Genomic DNA, 18,909 nt, shown 5'->3' with positions numbered 1-18,909 from the left:
CCCTGGGGGTAATAGCCTGCCAAGAACTCTCTGATTGTTTCAGTCCCATGGAAACCAAACTCACAACCCCACCCTGGCCCTCAGAGCCAGGTATTCAAGGGATGTCCCCTTGGATGTGGGCTTGGGTATGTGGACGTCCCCCATGTTGACTCAACTTGTGTTGGGTGGGGCTGCAGAGGGCACCAGGCTGGGGCAAGACTGCCCAATGGGTTGGGTGTGGCTGTGGGGACACACCAGGCTGGGGCAAGCCCAGTCACCAGCTTGGGTGGGACTGTGGAGAGCACATCCCACTGGTGCTAGCAAAGTAGAGGGAGAGTGTAAAGTGGCACCTGCCAGCACCTCCATCCCTGGAGACAGTTACAACAGGTCCCAGCAGATACTTTAATATTAGCAAAAGGATCTCCATATATGGTCTAGGCACTTTGCAAACTTCTGCTTTTTCCCTGGGTCTTGGGGTGAGTAAGTCTGTGCACAAGCCCTTTAAGAGCAGAATCTCCATTTCCTATAGCCCTTTGGTTTTCCTGGACATAAGCCCCATTGGTTTTCAAAGCAAAGCATTTTGAGGGCTCATCTGTCTAGTGTAGGTCCCAAGGTTTGGGGTGTCTAATGTGGGGCTTGAACCCTTTACTCCTCATAGGGAACCCTGTATTTGTGAGATCCCTCCCAATTGTGAGTTGCCACAGCAGGGGTGGGGTTTTTGGAAAGACTATTTCTCTACCTCTCCTGCCTGTCTCAGTGTGGCCCTTTGATCCTTTGCTGTGGAAGAGCTTTTCAGTTAAGTGTCAAGCCTTTTTCAGAGGGTATCTGTATTTAACTAGATTTGATGTGTCTGTGGGAGGAGGTGAGTTCAGGATCTTCCTATGTTTTCATTTTGAGCTGCCCTCCTATTTTTTTTCCAGTCTTTATGATTGAGTCTCTAAACTACTAACATAAAATTTGTAGCCTTCTTGAATGAGTTTTTTTAGAGCATTCAGCTTAGTTTTCATAAAAACAGACAACCTTTCTCTCATATTTCTTTATATAATGTTATTAAAAATATATAAATAAAATATCAGGAGCAGTTGGTATAAACAGGTTTGGAAGAAAACAGCTGATTCATGGTAAGCACGTGGGCATCCTAGAGGTAGCTACTACTTGAATGCTTTTGTATATTGTGGACATTAATCCTTGTGTTTTCTTAAGGATTGGAGGGCATTGGTTCATATGGAGGTCAGGAACAAAATAAGTTTCAGTGTAGCCTCACTAAAAATGGGTCATTTTAAATTAAAACCTTCTAATAATTTAATAGGATAAAGGCTATTGATTTCTAGTGAGGACAGATATTTCCCCTGAGTTGTTTACTGATTTGCTACTCATATTTATTCGATAACTGTCTGCTCTGTGCTTGATTTATCCGTATTACTTGTTGGCTTAATACTTTTTATTTTTAGTGTGAATGGACATTTACATAAAGAAAACAGTAATACACTAGTGCCTAGTTAGAGTGACTAAAATGACATTTGTTTTCTTTAGGATTTTAGTTTTCTTTTATTTTGGTCCTAAAATTTTTATTTTGCAACTTATAAACTCCACATATTTGAAGTTACAATTTGATCTGTTTTGACATGTGTGTGTATCCATGAAATTATCACTATAATCAAGACAGCACACACTTCAGTCATAGCCAAATTTCCTTGTGTCCCTTTGTTATCCATCCCTTCTTCCACCTCCATCCCAAAGAAATCACTAACTTGCTCTCTGCAACTCTAGATTAGTTTATATGTTCTAGAATTTTATATAAATTGACTTATACAGTGTATACTTTTTTGGCCTTGTTTCTTTTGCTAGCATAATTTTCAGATTCATCTATGTTGTTGTGTGTATCAATAGTTTATTTTTTATTTCTCTGTAGTATTCCATTCATGGGTATGCTGTAATTTGTTTATTCATACACCTATTCATGGACATTGTTTTTAAGATTCTCAGCCATTATCTTTTCAAATATTTCTGCTTCTTCCATTCTTCTCTGTGTAAGTTTCCATTTACACTTGCGTTTAATCTCCTAACTGAATCTTCTATGTCATAATGCTACTCTTATGACTTTTCCAATCTTTTTCTCATAGAATTTTTCTTTTGACCTATATTGGTTTCTTATTCTCTGATGAAATGATTAATTTTATGTTTTAGCTACTTGAGCATAGTTATTTTGAACTCTGTCTCGTAACTCCAATATCTAGAATCCTAATAGATATATTTCTGCTGTTGTTTCTATAGTTTCTATATTCATGTTGTCTGGTTATTTCTTTAATTTCATGCCAGGCACTGTTTGCAAAATGTGAAACTAATCACTAGGATATCTTCATTTATAGAGAATTTCTGTTTGCTTTTACAAAGTTCTGAAGCATTTTTGTTGTTATCTCAATCCGTTGCCCTCCTTGGTCACTGGGATAAATTGAAACTGTAGTTCCTGTGTAGGTCTACCTCTGTTTTACCCACATTCCTAGGTTATGGTCCTTCAGTTATAACTCAACATGAGAGATGTTTAGGACGCCCCCTGTAGACAGACCCTAGATACCAATCTCTGTTACTTTAGCCTTGAGAACATGTCATATGTTCTGTCAGTCTCTAAGCCAAATGCTAATACCAGTACAAATTCTTTTTTTCTTTTATTGGAGTATAATTGCTTTACAATGTTCTGTTAGTTTCTGCTGTAGAACAAAGTGAATCAGCTATGTGTATACATATATCCCCTCCCTCTTGAGCCTCCCTCCCAACCCCCCCAGTACAATTTCAATAGTAGAAATTGGATAAGCCCTTCAGCATATTCAAATAGTAGCAGTTGTAGTATTTTCTTGCTTTGTTCTTCTAAAATATTTTACCAGTAAATGTGATATCCCATGGAGATTTGGTAAAGGTCACTTGAGAAAGGGCTTGAAAGCATAAAATCGAATGGATGAGCAATACTATAAACTCAAGAAATAAATAAAACAAAAACACCTTGGTTGGGATCATCTGACAAAATGACTTGACTAATAGGCACAGTGGAGAAAATGAGCAGGGCAAAGTATTTAAATGTGCATAGGCAAATGGAAGAATGAGTAAGTAGGTATGATTCCATTTCTCTGAGCTAGCATGGATATGCTTTTGTTTCCTCTTATCTGTACAGAAAGTAATGTAGAATTATGTGTACTCATTTCAGTAGAGATGGAAGGGATTAGCCAATGAGGTGTATTACATTGCTATCACATGATGCCAGTTGTGCTTCCTCATCCCTGATTTTTAAAATATTATCCTTTACTCCCTCCTATAACCGCCCCCCTTTGCTTTTTTTTTTTTTTTTTTTTTGATGTGTAGTGTATTGTTTTTTTACAGAATTTTTTTAATACCTAACGTGCTAAGTGCTGATTTACCATACTGGGTAAAACAGTCTTAAGTCTTTAAATTGATATCCCGTGATTGGGGTAGTACCTGCACTTATTTTGTTGTTGTTGTTGAATTCCTCAGATGAAATTGACCTGAACAAAACTTTATATATATATATTTAAATTTATTTATTATTTATTTGTAGCTGTGTTGGGTCTTCGTTGCTGCACATGGGCTTTCTCTAGTTGTGGCAAGCGGGGGCTACCCTTTGTTGTGGTGCGCAGGCCTCTCATTGCAGTGGTTTCTCTTGTTGCGGAGCATGGACTCTAGCCTTGTGAGCTTCAGTAGTTGTGGTATGTGGGCTCAGTTGTTGTGACGCATGGGCTTAATTGCACCACAGCATGTGGGATCTTCCTGGAACAGGGCTCAAACCCATGTCCCCTGCATTGGCAGGTGGATTCTTAACCACTGTGCCACCAGGGAAGTCCCTGCTCTATTTAGTTTAGGATTTATTTCTTATATCTACATTGGAAATTTTAGTTCTTTTTGAACAGTAAAACGGTATGAATTTGTTTTCTTATTTTTCAGACATGAAATCCAGGTGTAAGACCAAGACATCACCAAAAAATGGCATTTTTGACAGAGGATTACCTCAGTGGGAAATAATGGAAATTTGTAAAAAACATAGCCTTGAATGTTTATGTTTTAAAGGTGATTGGGAAAGCAAAGGTCAGTTTGAAACACAACAGGAAAACCAGGAAGAAGGTTTTAAGCAGATTATACTCACCTGTGAAAAAATTCCCACATTTAACCAGCACACAACTTTTAATCTACTTCAGAGACTTAATACAGTAATGAAACTGAATGAATTTAAAGGGTGTAGGAAAGCATTTTGTTCTGACGCAGACTGTATTCAACATCAGTTAATTCACACTGGTGGAAAATTTTGTGACGATAAGGAATGTGAGAAGACCTTTTTCCCTGATTCAGAACTTACTCAATATCAGACAGGTTACACTGCTAAGAAAACATATGAATGTAAAGAATGTGGGAAGGCTTTTAGTTTGCGTTCAAGTCTTACTGGTCATAGGAGAATTCATACTGGTGAAAAACCTTTTAAATGTAAGGAATGTGGGAAGGCCTTTAGATTTCATTCACAACTTAGTGTCCATAAGCGTATTCATACTGGTGAGAAATCTTATGAATGTAAGGAATGTGGCAAGGCCTTTAGTTGTGGCTCAGACCTTACTCGACATCAGAGAATTCATACTGGTGAAAAACCCTATGAATGTAATGACTGTAAGAAGGCCTTTAGTCAGCGATCACATCTTACTAAACATCAGAGAATTCACACTGGTGAAAAACCTTATGAATGTAAGGAGTGTGGGAAAACTTTTACCCGTGCCTCACACCTAACTCAACATCAGAGAATTCATACTGGTGAGAAATCTCATGAATGTAAAGAATGTGGAAAAGCCTTTATTCGTGGTTCAAATCTTGCTCAACATCAGAATGTTCATGTTGGTAAGAAACCCTATGAATGTGAGAAATGTGGGAAAGCCTATGTCTGGAGTTCACACCTTGCTCGACATCAGCGAATTCATACTGGTAAGAAACCTTTTGAATGTAAGCAATGTGGGAAGACTTTTATATGGGCCTCATACCTTGCTCAACATGAGAAAATTCATAATGAAAGAAAACCGTATGAATGTAAGGAATGTGGAAAGACCTTTATTCATGGTTCAGAGTTTAATCGACATCAGAAAATTCATACTGGTGAGAGAAACTATGAATGTAAGGAATGTGGAAAGACCTTTTTTCGTGGTTCAGAACTTAATCGACATCAGAAAATCCATACTGGAAAGAGAGCATATGAATGTGAAGAGTGTGGAAAAGCCTTTCTCTGGGGTTCACAACTTACACGACATCAGAGAATACATACTGGTGAGGAACCTTACATATGTAAAGAATGTGGGAAATCTTTTATCTGGGGTTCACAACTAACACGACATAGGAAAATTCATACTGATGCAGAACCCTATAAATGTAAGGAAAGTGGCCAGATCTTTAGTCACCATTCTTATTTTGCTGAACAGCAAATTCACAGTGGTGAGAATCTTTATCAATGGAAATATTATGGGAACACTATTAGTCATGACTCATACTTTGCTCAACACCAGAGTATTTACACTTTTGATAAATCCTATGAACGTAAAGATTTTGAGAGGGCATTTTCTCCAGGCTCTCACTTTATTTCACTCTTGTGAAATCTTGTGATATAAGAATGTAGGAAAAATCTTTATTCATGACTTGTTAATTGATCTCAGTTAATTCCTTCTTTTGAGAAAGCCCATAGTGTAAATAATATTGGAAGACCTTTTGACAGAGCACACAACACACTCAACAGCAAAGAATTCCTAATGCAATCTATATTAATGAAGGAAAGCTTTACTGATTGGTTATCAAATAAAGTATATTGGGTAAAGTCCTACAAGTAAGGTGACTGTGTGAATCAGTTCTGAATCATTCTCAAAAGATTCTCCACATCGTTGATATTATGCTGCATAGAACTGAAGTCTAACTCATCTAGGGAAACTTTCCATCATTACTTAAATCTTGTTGCACTTCCACAAAATCACACCAAAGGTGAATTTGTGTTTTGTAATTAATCTGGAAAAGCCTTAAGCTGTGTCATACAACTTATTTGGTATGTCTTAGTTTCAGTACGTCTTACCTCCGAATTTTTTGGAAAGTAACTTAATTCTATGTTTGCTTACTTATTAGATTGTAAGGGTTAAATGAGTTTGAGGATTTAAATGACTTAATGACCATCATTGATAATAGTATTAGACCATTTCTATGAGAGGAAGACCTTAAGAGATTATAGACAAATATGCCATCTGTATGTATGTCTTATTGAACAACAGAATGTTAATTCTGAAGAAAAGCTGGTAAAATCGAATGAAGCAAAGAAAGCTTTGATTCAGTATTAATTTCATTTGCTATATAAAAAACTCATACTATAAAGAAAGCCTTATGGTTTTCATGAAAGTGGGGGTGTTGAGTGCTCAGCATTTTTTAAGGCATTTGGAAGGGATTTGTTTCTAACAAATTTCTAAAGCCAAATGGCATAATCCATTTTATCACCACAATTAAATTTTGGAAATTAGAAAATAGCCAAATGAATTCTGACCTCTTGGAAGTTTAGTGCTACATATATAAACAATTCTCAGATTAGTGAGTAAATCAAAAGTGAAATTACAGGCAATTTGGATGTGAATGATAATGAGACTCCTATAAATCAAATCCTATGAATGTTTCCATAGCACTTCTCAGTGGAAATTGCTCTGTGTATAAAACCAAGAAGATTGAAGGCAGTTTATTTCTTGTCACCACTGTATCTTCAGCTTTTAGAGTGGGGTCCAAATCTTTATCAAGTTAAATAATGATTACTCAAGCTAGAATAAGAGCAAATGCCTCCAAGTGAACTGATGGAAAGGTTTAATGAAAATAATGCAAAAATCATGGAATAAAGAACAATACTGAAGGATTTTTATTTTAAATCAAAATGTTTCTTTGAAGAAAACTATTATTTACTAGATTTTGGCAATGCCTCCACATTATAAGAAAGGAGAAATGTGATACAACCATATGTTTAGAGGAGTTTTTAAAGGTCATGTAAATATATATAAACTATTAGACAAATTTTTAAATATAGAAAGTAAAGTTTATTTTCTAGAAAGACATTATCTTAAATGATTAAAACTTGAGAGTAAATAGAAAGGGCTAATTGGAAGAAAACTTTTTTTTAAAAAAATGGAGGATCAGATAATTGTATAGGGTACCCCCTGAAGGAACAGAAAATCCTATGGAAAAATTGTTCACTTGTGCTAAAAGACTAAATAGCATAATTCTGATAATAAAATTAGATGTAACCCTTGAACAACATATTCCAGAATAATTTCATTCATGAACATACATGAAAAAAATATGATAGTCAAATGATATTTACTCAGAATGTTTAACCTCTAATCTGGATGGGTGGTAATTCTATAGTTTAAACAACAGCAAAATATGATGAAAATGTAACCTTCTCAGTTTAGTACTTAATAAGTTTATTCTATGTGCATTTTCTTGGTACCTTTTAGTATTACATGAATTAAGGAATAGTGAATATATGTACATATATTTAATGTGTTTATAATTCAGTTATTTAACAGTAGTTAAACAGTATTGGGGGGGGCTTCCCTGGTGGCGCAGTGGTTAAGAATCCACCTGCCAATGCAGGGGACAGACGTTCGAGCCCTGGTCCAGGAAGATCCCACATGCCGCGAAGCAACTAAGCCCATGCACTGCAACTACTGAGCCTGTACTCTAGAGCCCACGAGCCACAACTACTGAAGCCTGCAAGCCTCGAGCCCATGCTCTGCAACAAGAGAAGCCACCGCAGTGAGAAGTCCATACAGTGGAACGAAGAGCAGCCCCTGCTCGATGCAACTAGAGAAAGCTCGTGCACAGCAACCAAGACCCAACACAGCCAAAAATAAATAAATAAAATAAATAAATTTATTTTTTAAAAGAAACAGTATTAGGGAACAGTACTTCCCTCCGAATTATTGTCTTCTATGGAATTTCACAACTCATGGGGAAAATGAAAAATTTTTTTTGTTATATTGCTTTATTATTAATAAACAAGCTATTTCATTCATGCTGACTAAACTTTTTTTAAGGTGACCAGTACACTGAGAAAAATAACATTTAGAACTTTCTGGACATCCATATAAAGATAAGTATGAGACATTCTGTTTTCCTTTGGCCTGGACTGCCTTGTTGAGTGTATTATCTACTGCTCCTATCTCCTTCATGGTGAATTTCTGGATCTCCTTGAATGCCTGAGGTATATGCGTCTTGAGCTCCACTCCACTGATATGTTTGTGAATATTGATAATGTCTTCTCTAGCCTATCTTATAGATGACAGAAAGCCCTTAGTTTCTCCCTAACCACCTTCTCAGGAGCCATTTTACTACAACCATGTTGGAAAAGAACTTGTTATAATTAGTCTTAGTGCATCTGGATAAAATGTAGGGGATAGAAGTAGATTAATTCCTGGCGGTATAAAGCAGGGTAAATTCCCAGCAAATCAAGAGATCTAAATATCAAAAAGGGGGGGAAAGAGAAACTTAACAAGTACTATGAGAAAACATGAGTGAATTCCTTTATAACCTTGGAATTGAGATATCAATAACTATGAATCAAAAATCCAGTAGATGGGCTTCCCTGGTAGCGCAGTGGTTGGGGGTCCGCCTGCTGATGCAGGGGACATGGGTTCGTGCCCCGGTCCGGGAAGATCCCACGTGCCGCGGGGCGGCTAGGCCCGTGAGCCATGGCCGCCGGGCCTGCGCGTCCAGAGCCTGTGCTCAGCAGCGGGAGAGGCCGCCGCAAAAAAAAAAAAAAAAAAATCCAGTAGAAATGAGGAAGAAGTCAATTTTCTGTAGGACTAAAGCAATATTCACAAAGATACACGAAAATTACAAACTGGAGGTATTTGCAACTATATCACAAACTAATAACCATAAAGAGACTGAAAGTTGAGATGAGAATATAAGTAACACTACATTGAGATACCACTTCATACCAATCAGATGGACAGAAATCCAACAAGGTATTAAAATATTCTATTGGCAAGACTGGAAAAACAAGGACTCTCACATTGCTGCTGAGAATGTAAAACAGTACAACTCTTATAGGAGGGAATTGAGAAATGTCCATGTGTAATCTCTGCATATCCCATAAGACCCAGACCCTTACTTCTATCCTAAAGATACATTGGTAAAATTAAAATGTGGTATGCACAAAAATTTAAAAAATACTATATATAAGTGCAGCAGACTGGAAACAATCCAGATGTCCAGCGTAAACTGGTTTAGTTAGCATATTTATGTAACAGTGGAATATCGTGCAGCTGCATACTTCTATAGAGTGATCTTCATGATAGGTTAAATGAAAAAATAGGTAATTGGAAAATAATATGTATATTATGCTAACATTTGTGAAAGGAAGAAAGGAATACTATATATACCTATACTTTCAAAAAGAAATAAAGTGAAACAACAGTTGAGAGAGAGCAAGGATGGAAGGTAGTTATCTTTGGTTGAACCTTGTTTTATATTTTTACTTTGGATCCATGGAGATACTTTACATATTGACTTTTATTTTAAAAAAGAAGTCAAAGGAGAAATAGCAATCCTAATATCAAAACCAGGGAATTTGATTCACCATCAGCTTATTACATAACAGTGTAAAGAAAAATAATTTCAAATGATGTTAAAATATTTTGACATGGTAGTAGGAGAGCTATATCTCAATGACAAAGAAATACAAAGAAATCTATGCTTGCTTTACTAGCCTTTTGTTAATGATAATATTGATATTATTGTAGGTGAGTCCAAAATTAAGTACATAACTTAATTTCATGAGGATTCAATTTTTGCAAAATAAAAAATAAAGAAGTAAAATGCCTGTAGTCTTTCATGTGAATTTGAAAGTGTGCATATCCTACCTCTCCAATGAAGGAGTCTAAAAACATTAGTGACATGGAAGCAGTGAGCACCATGTTTTCATGTATATAATCTGTGGTTCCTAAATTCTGTTTTCTATAAAAGGAAGCAGGGGCTCCTTGGAGAAATGACATATGAACAGGTCAATGGTAGGAGATGTATCTATGATTATCCTGACATATCTTTTATGCCTAAAAGCAAGAAAGCTGTCAAAGACTGTAGAATCATGTCAACCTGAAGGAACTGACCAAAGGTAGGATAATCTGAGCACGTAAAAGCTATTGCAGTGGACTGAAACAGTGATTGTAGGTAAAGCTTCCAAATTCAAAATGAAAAATTTTTGATAGAACCTTTTATGAAGCTTGCGAGAGTACCAGCTTATTCTGAAAATTTGATAAGTAAAGGAACAAAAGTAAGCATTTATCATTTTTACACACACACACACGCACACACACACTACAAATCAGTGAAGAAAGAATATAGAGCTACTATAGTTCTCCTTTTTGCAAGTCTTTTTTTTTTTTTTTTTTTTTTTTTTTGCGGTATGCGGGCCTCTCACTGTTGTGGCCTCTCCCGTTGCGGAGCACAGGCTCCGGACGCGCAGGCCTAGCGGCCATGGCTCACGGGCTTAGTTGCTCCGCGGCATGTGGGATCTTCCCGGACCAGGGCACGAACCCGCGTCTCCTGCATCGGCAGGCAGACTCTCAACCACTGCGCCACCAGGGAAGCCCTCCAAACAATTTTTAAACAAATCTCTGGACTGGAACATAGAGTCTTTTTGAAGATTCAAGTTCATTAAGTCACTATATTATGTCACCAAATATAATGGGCATACGGTATTTTCATTTTATGGATGTAACGATCTGCTTATTTGGGAGTATTTAAAACAAATTCTTTAATGTCTTTAGCTCTAGGAATCTAAAATTCTCAAGAGTATACATCTGGCTGATTTTATTTGCTCCTACTTTCTGTGTTCCTAGGCTACAGCAGGCTGATGGATGCCAGTCTAGGTGCACACAGGCATCACTCTGACACATTCTGGCCAACTCCAAGGTAAGCCTTGCCTCTCATTGGTTTCTTGGCAAGAAGAATGTGGTAGGTAGACTAATGACCCCACAAAGATGTCCATATCTTAACACCTGGAACCTGTGAGTATGTTACCTTACATGGCAAATGGGACTTTGTAGATGTGATTAAATTAAGAATCTTGGGGAGATTATCCTGGATTTTCTGGTTGGGCCCAATGGGATCACAGGGTATTTTAAGTGATAGAGGGAGGCAGAAGAGTCAAAGAAGGAGATGTGATAATGAAAGTAGAGATCAGAATGATGTGATTGCTGGCTCTGAAAATGGAGGGGACCCTTGAGCCAAGGAATGTGAGCAGCCTCTAGCAGCTGGAAATGCAAGAAAATAGATTTTCCTCTGGAACCTCAGAAGGAACACAGACCTACCAACACCTTGATTTTAGCCCTATAAGACTGATTTCAGATTCCAGCCTCCAGAAGTATGACAGTAAGTTTGTGTTTAAGTCACTAAGTTTGTAGTAATTTGTTACAGCAGCAACATGAAACTGTACAAGAGGCAAGATCTCTTTCTTCTCAGGACTCAGTTCTCCAACCAATTTCAAAGGCCTCACAAAAAAATCTCACCACACACTGAGATTGGAAACAACCAGCAGAAACGCTGTCACTTCCAAGTGGAAAACGTAGGTTTGTAGAGATCAAAGTCTGTCACGTGTCTCATTTAACTACCTCACTAAACCACTGTGCTAATACTACTCTTAAGGGGAGATATTTCTGCTTCCTCAGAGCTCCTGGTAGAATACCATCTGGTGCAGGGAAAAACATTTAGAGAAGAATGAAGCTCTTTGCTACAATCACTCACTGGAATGGGAGAAATTTGGGAGCAGTTCCTTTACGGGACTAAGTAAGGCAGAAAATATGGGAATAAATATATCTGGTGTTCATATAACCCAACAAAATGATTGCAATTCAGGGAGGAAAGAAAAAACAGCAACTCACGTGAGGCATGGTTTTGAGAACTGTCAGAACTGATCAACTTTCTGGGTTCCTCTCCTGGAGATGTGCAGAGTCCTAAGAGGAGAGCAGGGCTGGAGAAGGAAAACAAAGCTATGAGTACAAGCTTGCCTCAGAGCCCACAAAATGAGCACCTTGGAACTACCTTTATTCCCCCTCTTTGAGGGAAGTTTGGGAAAATCTCAGCCCTCTTAGAAATCCAGCGGAATCCAGATAGAGCAGAGGGAATTCAGGCCAGGCTTTTCCTTAATCCCCATGATGCTGAACCAGGACCCCAGAGGGTGCCAGTTTCCATGGGCATCTTACATCTCTAGGAGAGGGGAGTACCCAGGGAGCCCTGGGGAGCAGTGCTTCCCCAGGGCCCACATGCTAAGTGAGATGCTTCGCTCCCATGCTTAAAGGCTCAGGCCCACAAGACTGCTCCTGACTTCAGAAGCCAATCGAAAATCCCAGGGCACTGCACTTCTGACCAACCAGCTATAAATTGGGTGCTCCTACAATCCCCTCCTAAGGTTCTATACTTTGCTAGGATGGCTCACAGAACTTAGGAAAACACTTCACTTATGTTTAACAATTTATTATAATGGATAGAATTTAGGAGCAGCCAAATGGAAAAGATGCATAGGGCAAGGTATGGCGGAGGGCGAGCTTGGAGTTTCCAATGCTCTCTTTGGGATTGCCACCTTCAAAGCACCTCAAGGCGTTCACTAACCCAGAAGCTCATCAAATCTAGTTCGAGAGTTTTTATAGGGCTTAACCTCCAGTCCCACCCTCCCCTTTCCTGGAGGTCAGGTCAGTGGGTGGGTTGGAAAGCTCCAACCCTCTGATCATTTGGTCTTTCTGGTGATCAGCTCCATCCTGAAGCTATCTAGGGGCCACACTCCAAGCCACCTCATTAGCATAAATTCAGTTGTGATCAAAAGGGGTTCATTACGAATAACAAAAGACACTCCTATCATTCAGAAATTTGCTAAGTTAGGAAAACCAAATAGTTGATGAAGAAAAGTTCTTATTTGTAGAACTCCAGCTAAGAAATGCAGATGGAATTGAGAGAATTTTTTTTAAAATCACTATATGTAACCCTTAATAAAATAATAGATCTCAGCATCAATCATAAATGGATGTTATAACCTCTACGTCAGTGTTTCTTACCCTTTTTTTTCATTATTAGTTCCCCCAAAGCCTTTTAAGACAACTTTTCTCCTGATACCACTTACCTATGAAATTTTAATACCACAGATATACTGTATATGTGTTTATGTACTGTGTCCACAAAACATTATAATATTTAGTAAGAGTTTTGTCCCCCTCCCTGCCAAGAACCAAGTTTCACCCCTGTGGGGGCAACACCCCTCCTTCTGCCATTGAGAATGCATGCTTTAGGTGAAAGAGGAAGAGGGCATTTTATAAAGGAAGAATTAAGTGGACAGCACTTGAACACCAATCAACATGGCATCACCAGAAGTGGGACACTAGACTTTAAAAAACCTCAGGATGTGATGTCACAGGAAGTACACAGCATGACCTATGAATTATTTTTGCCTGAAAATGTGATTTAGGCAAAATATGATCTGAATCTGATCAAGGCTCTAGATCTAACTACCCCTTAACAGAAATATGTAGCATAGGGGAACTAATATGACACCACAAGGAAGAAATTAGCCACAAGGAGAATGCACAATATTCTGTAAACAAATAACCTAGTTTTTCTACAAGTCAATGGCAACAATTAAAGAAAAAACAGAAAATAGAGAAAACTGTTATGGATTAAATAAACTTAAGAGATTTGACAGGGACTTCCCTGGCGGTCCAGTGATTAATACCCCACGCTTCCAGTGCAGGGGGCCAGGGTTCAATCCCTGGTTGGGGAACTAAGATCCCACATGCCGGCCGTCCAGAATATTAAAAAAAAATTAATAAAAAAAGATTTGACAACCAAATGTAATGTGTGGACCTATCTGAATCATGATTTGAACAAACCAATTGTAAAAAAAAAAATCTATCTTCCAAAGAATTGGGGAAGTTTGAATATATATTGGGTATATGATATTATGGAATAACTTAGTTTTTAAAGTTGAGATAACATCATGGTTATTATTTTAAAATATGTCCTTTTGGTTACATAAGCAAACATGTGATTAAAATACACTTTGAAATACTAAAGGAAAAAGGGGGATGGATAGGTATAAGGATATTTGCAAATGTGTTAAATTACGGCTGAGTGTTGGACACACTGGGGTCGTATTATTTTCTACCCTCCTTGAAAATTTCCATACAAAGTTAAAACAAAAGTCCACATTTCCTCCAGACAGTATAGTTATCTTTCATAAAAAATCTTAGACCAGAAAGGGCTGATTTGTCGTCAGGTGGAAAAGGAGAGGTGCAGGTGTGGTTGGTGAGTAGACTGGTGAGGACATCCCTGGAGCACCATGATTCACAGGGATAGCAATGCCTAAGGACAGTCGCTGGACACACTCACACACCCAGCACTGTGGAACGTTCATGATAACATCTCCCTGCTCCCGTCGGCCAGGAACCAAAGTCACAGCGCCGCTTTTGCCGGCGGAGAGCGACGCCAAGTGCACACTCATATCTGCGGCGCGGAGGAACACAGCTGATAGCTCCACGCCTCCGCCGCTAGGAACCAAAGTGACGGTGCTGACGACCAGCGGAGAAGGGCACAGCCACTCCGCATTGGCAAGGCCGACTTCCGTAAGGAATTAACCTGAGTGCTACGAAGTTGGAGATATGTAGTCCAGAGCCAGGATCGTCTCGATTCCTGTCAGTACCGAGCCCCAGCCGGCACACCGGTATTCCCAGCACCTTAGAGGAACTTCCTTCTGGATGCTCCAACCCAAAGGCACCGTGCGGGTCCCAGCGAGGTAGTGCACTCACCTACCGCAGCAGACTGGATCCTTAAACCAAGGAATAACGGAGTAAGTGTACGAAATGGCGCTGGGACGCGGTGGCCTCCGGGAAATGTAGTCTTAAACATGAACCCGGCCCGATCCAACAGAATCCAGAGGCAGTTGTCACGTCCTGTGGTCCAGAATCGGGCGCGCCTCGGGGCTCCCTTGCTTGAACCCGGGAACTCACGCTGCTGCGGTGTGAGCCGAACTATTTCATTTTACTCAAGTGACTTCCCCGAGGTTCTAGAAAATCCCAAAGCGGTTACCAGAGCTTGAGTCTTGCAGTGATGCCTTCAGAGAAATGTAGTCCAGGGCTGAAAAACCTGCAGAAGTCTAGGAAGCAGGGTCCAAATTTCTTAGACAGAGCTCTGGCCCGGACGAGGTGACGGTGACTACCGGGTTGCTGCTCAAAGGGGTTCAGGGGTGTGATGCTTACTTCATGCTCGTATGTGTGTGTGTGTGTGTGTGTATGTCTGTGTGTGTGTGTCTGTGTGCGCGCGCGCCCGCGCAAGTGCAAGTGTTCTCTACAGGGAAAGGGAAGACTGTGGGGAGTGTGATGTGTGTCAGATTGTGCTTGAGACTGTGAGGAATGTTAGTGGATAAACATGTGATCCACTTGGGATTGTGTTAAATGTCTGGGGATGGTGTAACTATAGCTTTCAGGATGATGTATGGGATTAATCAGACAGTCTATGATTAAGTATTTTATAACTTGTAAGAAAATGCTTTTTCTTTGCATGGTTGTGAATTTAGAGTAGATTCCATGGAATTATAGAAATGTTAAATGAAAGATACATTGAGAGTTCACCTGTAGTAGTGAATGTGGGAAAAGAAATGTGTGAGCATAGTATTGTGTGAGTGGGTATGATTGTCTCATGATGCAGCTCTGTGTAATAGTGGTATCTTTAAGCTTCAGTTTCCACACCTGTAAAATACGGTTAACATTCGTGTAACATTTGGAGCAGTGCTGTCCAATAGATATTTCTGCAGAACTGGATTCCATGTCCGATGTCTGTGCTGTCCAATACCATAGCCCTGGCCGGCCACATTTGGCTATTGAGCACCTGAAATGAGACTAGTTTGACTGAGGAACTAAATTTTTTTTTTTTTTTTTTTTTTTTGTGATACGCGGGCCTCTCACTGCTGTGGCCTCTCCCATTGCGGAGCGCAGGCTCCGAACGCACAGGCTCAGCGACCACGGCTCACGGGCTCAGCGACCACGGCTCACGGGCCCAGCCGCTCCGCGGCACGTGGGATCCTCCCGAACCGGGGCACGAACCCGTGTCCCCTGCATCGGCAGGCGGCCTCTCAACCACTGCGCCACCAGGGAAGCCCCTAAATTTTTTATTTTGTTTGATTTTAATAAATTTATATTTAAATAGCTATATGTGACTAGCTAAATTTGACAGCGCAGTCTGAAGTATCAATTTGCCTTCAAGATTTGGAGAGGGAGAAACTTAAGTAATTTCATCTAGCAAATAATTTGAAAAATGAGTTTTACATTGAAATGAAGAGATGAAAATGCAAATTCAGCTTTAGTCTTTATTTTGGGGGGAATAATTTGCATAGAGTCCACAAATATTACTATATAGCGCAATGATTTTTTTTTTACATACCACACACAGATCAAGATAAAGAACATTTCGGGAATTCCCTGGTGGCGCAGTGGTTAAGAATCCGCCTGCCAATGCTGGGAACACGGGGAAGATCACACATGCCATGGAGCAACTAAGCCCGTGTGTCACATCTATGAGCCCGCAGTGCTGCAACTACTAACGCCTGGGCGCCTAGAGCCCGTGCTCGGCAACAAAGAGAAGCCACCGCAATGAGAAGCCCGCACACTGCAACGAAGAGTAGCCCCGGCTCTCTGCAACTAGAGAAAGCCCGCGCGCAGCAACAAAGACGCAACTCAGCCAAAAATAAATAAATAAATAAATTGATTAAAATAAACAAATAAAATAAAAGGTAAAGAACATTTCAAGGACACCAGAATGTTCCCTTGTGCCCCATCCTGGTCAGCTCGGACTCCACCTAGAAGTGACCATTATTTGGACTTCTAGCACTGTAGATTAGTGAATTATTGAACTTCATTTAAATGCAATCAGTGTAACGATATGTGTCTGGCATGTTTTTTAAAAAATATATTTATTTATGCATGCTGCGCTGGGTCCTAGTTGCGGCATGCAGGATCTTTAGCTGCAGCATGCGAATCTTAGTTGCAGCATTCATGCAAGCTCTAGTTCCCTGACCAGGGGATGAACCCAGGCCCCCTGCATTGGGAGCTCAGAGTCTTACCCACTGGACCACCAGGGAAGTCCTGTGTCTGGCATGTTTTTAATCAACATTATGGCTCTGAGATGAGTCCTTGTTATGGAGTATAGGAATAATTCCTGTAGCCAGCTAGTAAATATTTTAGGTTTTGTGTGCCAGATGTTCTCTGTCACAACTGCTCAACTCTGCCAGTGTAGCATGAAAGCAACCATAGACAACATGTAAACAAATGAGTGTGGCTATATTCTGGTAAAACTTTATAGACACTGAAATTTGAATTTCATATAATTCTTACATGTTGCAAAATGCTATTCTTATTTTTATTTATTTATTTTGCGGTATGCGGGCCTCTCACTGTTGTGGCCTCTCCCGTTGCGGAGCACAGGCTCCGGACGCGCAGGCTCAGCGGCCATGGCTCACGGGTCCAGCCACTCCACGGCATGTGGGATCTTCCCGGACTGGGGCACAAACCCGTGTCCCCCGGTGTCCCCTGCATTGGCAGGCGGACTCTCAACCACTGCGCCACCAGGGAAGCCCCTTATTTTTATTTTTTTTACATCATTTATAAATGCAAAACCTTTCTTAGGTCACTGGCCATACAAAAATAGGTGAAAGGCCATATTTTGTCCGTAGGCTGCAGTTTTTCAATTCTTACTATGATTTTTTCATTCTATATAGAAAGACATTTGTGTGATTTCCAGTTTTTTCGTACTATGAATAAATCTGCCATGATCAACCTTAAAATATTTTTTGGTAGACATAGCATTCATTTCTATTAGGAATCCATGAGTGGAATAGCTGGATCATAAAGTAGGTCTACATTTATATGTGTATGTAATGTCAAACCATTTCCCAAAGTCTTTGTGTCAGTTTACACATATGTCAGCAATGTAAAGGATTCCAGTTGCTCCATATCCTCTTGAACACTTGGTATTGTTAGTCTTTTAAAACTTTTACAATACTAGTAGGTGGGTAGTAGTATCTCAGTGTGGTTTTAATCTGTATTTCCCTGATTAATACTCACTTTAGCATCCTTTCATATATCAACCATTTGGATAACCTCTCTGTTGAACTGCCTGTTTAACTCTTGACCATTTCATTAAAGTCAGTTTGTGGGGGTTCTTTTTTCTATTTATTTATAGCTATTTGTATATGCTGGGATATGAGGCCTTTTGTAGGATATATTTATTGTAGATATCTTTCCCAGGATATGGCTTGCCTTTCACTTTTGATCATTATCACTCTGATAATGAAGTCGTTTTTTTTTTAAACATCTTTATTGGAGTATAATTGCTTTACAATGGTGTGTTAGTTTCTGCTTTATAACAAAGTAAATCAGCTATACATATACATATATCCCTATATCTCCTCCCTCTTGCATCTCCCTCTCACCCTCCCTATCCCACCCCTCTAGGTGGTCACAAAGCACCGAGCTGATCTTCCTGTGCTATGCGGCTGTTTCCCACTAGGTATCTATTTTACATTTGGTAGTATTTATAAGTCCATGCCACTCTCTCACTTCATCCCAGCTTACGCTTCCCCCTCCCTGTGTCCTCAAGTCCATTCTCTATGTGTGCGTCTTTATTCCTGTCCTACCCCTAGGTTCTTCAGAACCTTTTTTTTAGATTCCACATATATGTATTAGCATATGATATTTGTTTTTCTCTTTCGGACTTACTTCAGTCTGTATGACAGACTCTAGGTCCATCCACCTCACTACAAATAACTCAATTTCGTTTCTTTTCATGGATGACTAATATTCCATTGTATATATGTGCCACATCTTCTTTATC

The 18,909-nt window shown here is 39.5% G+C and overlaps 1 protein-coding gene across 8 annotated transcripts in view; it reads left to right on the top strand.

The window, feature by feature from the left end:
• The window catches only part of ZNF790 (zinc finger protein 790), a 60,696-nt gene extending 52,647 nt beyond the window's left edge, over positions 1-8,049 (top strand). For 6 of the 8 annotated variants that reach the window (XM_067019068.1, XM_067019067.1, XM_067019065.1 and 3 more), the window contains exon 5: positions 3,931-6,054. In XM_067019068.1, coding sequence (XP_066875169.1) covers positions 3,931-5,609 — 1,679 coding nt within the window. In that variant the 3' untranslated portion in view covers positions 5,610-6,054. Of the gene's footprint in view, positions 1-3,930 lie in introns of all 8 variants that reach the window. The other 2 variants (XM_059045020.2, XM_067019064.1) reach the window with 2 other exon arrangements.
• The last annotated feature ends 10,860 nt before the right edge of the window (positions 8,050-18,909 follow it).

The sequence above is a fragment of the Kogia breviceps genome, chromosome 18, assembly GCF_026419965.1.
Source record: "Kogia breviceps isolate mKogBre1 chromosome 18, mKogBre1 haplotype 1, whole genome shotgun sequence".
Lineage (NCBI taxonomy): Eukaryota > Metazoa > Chordata > Mammalia > Artiodactyla > Physeteridae > Kogia > Kogia breviceps.
This window is presented reverse-complemented; position numbering and strand designations above follow the sequence as displayed.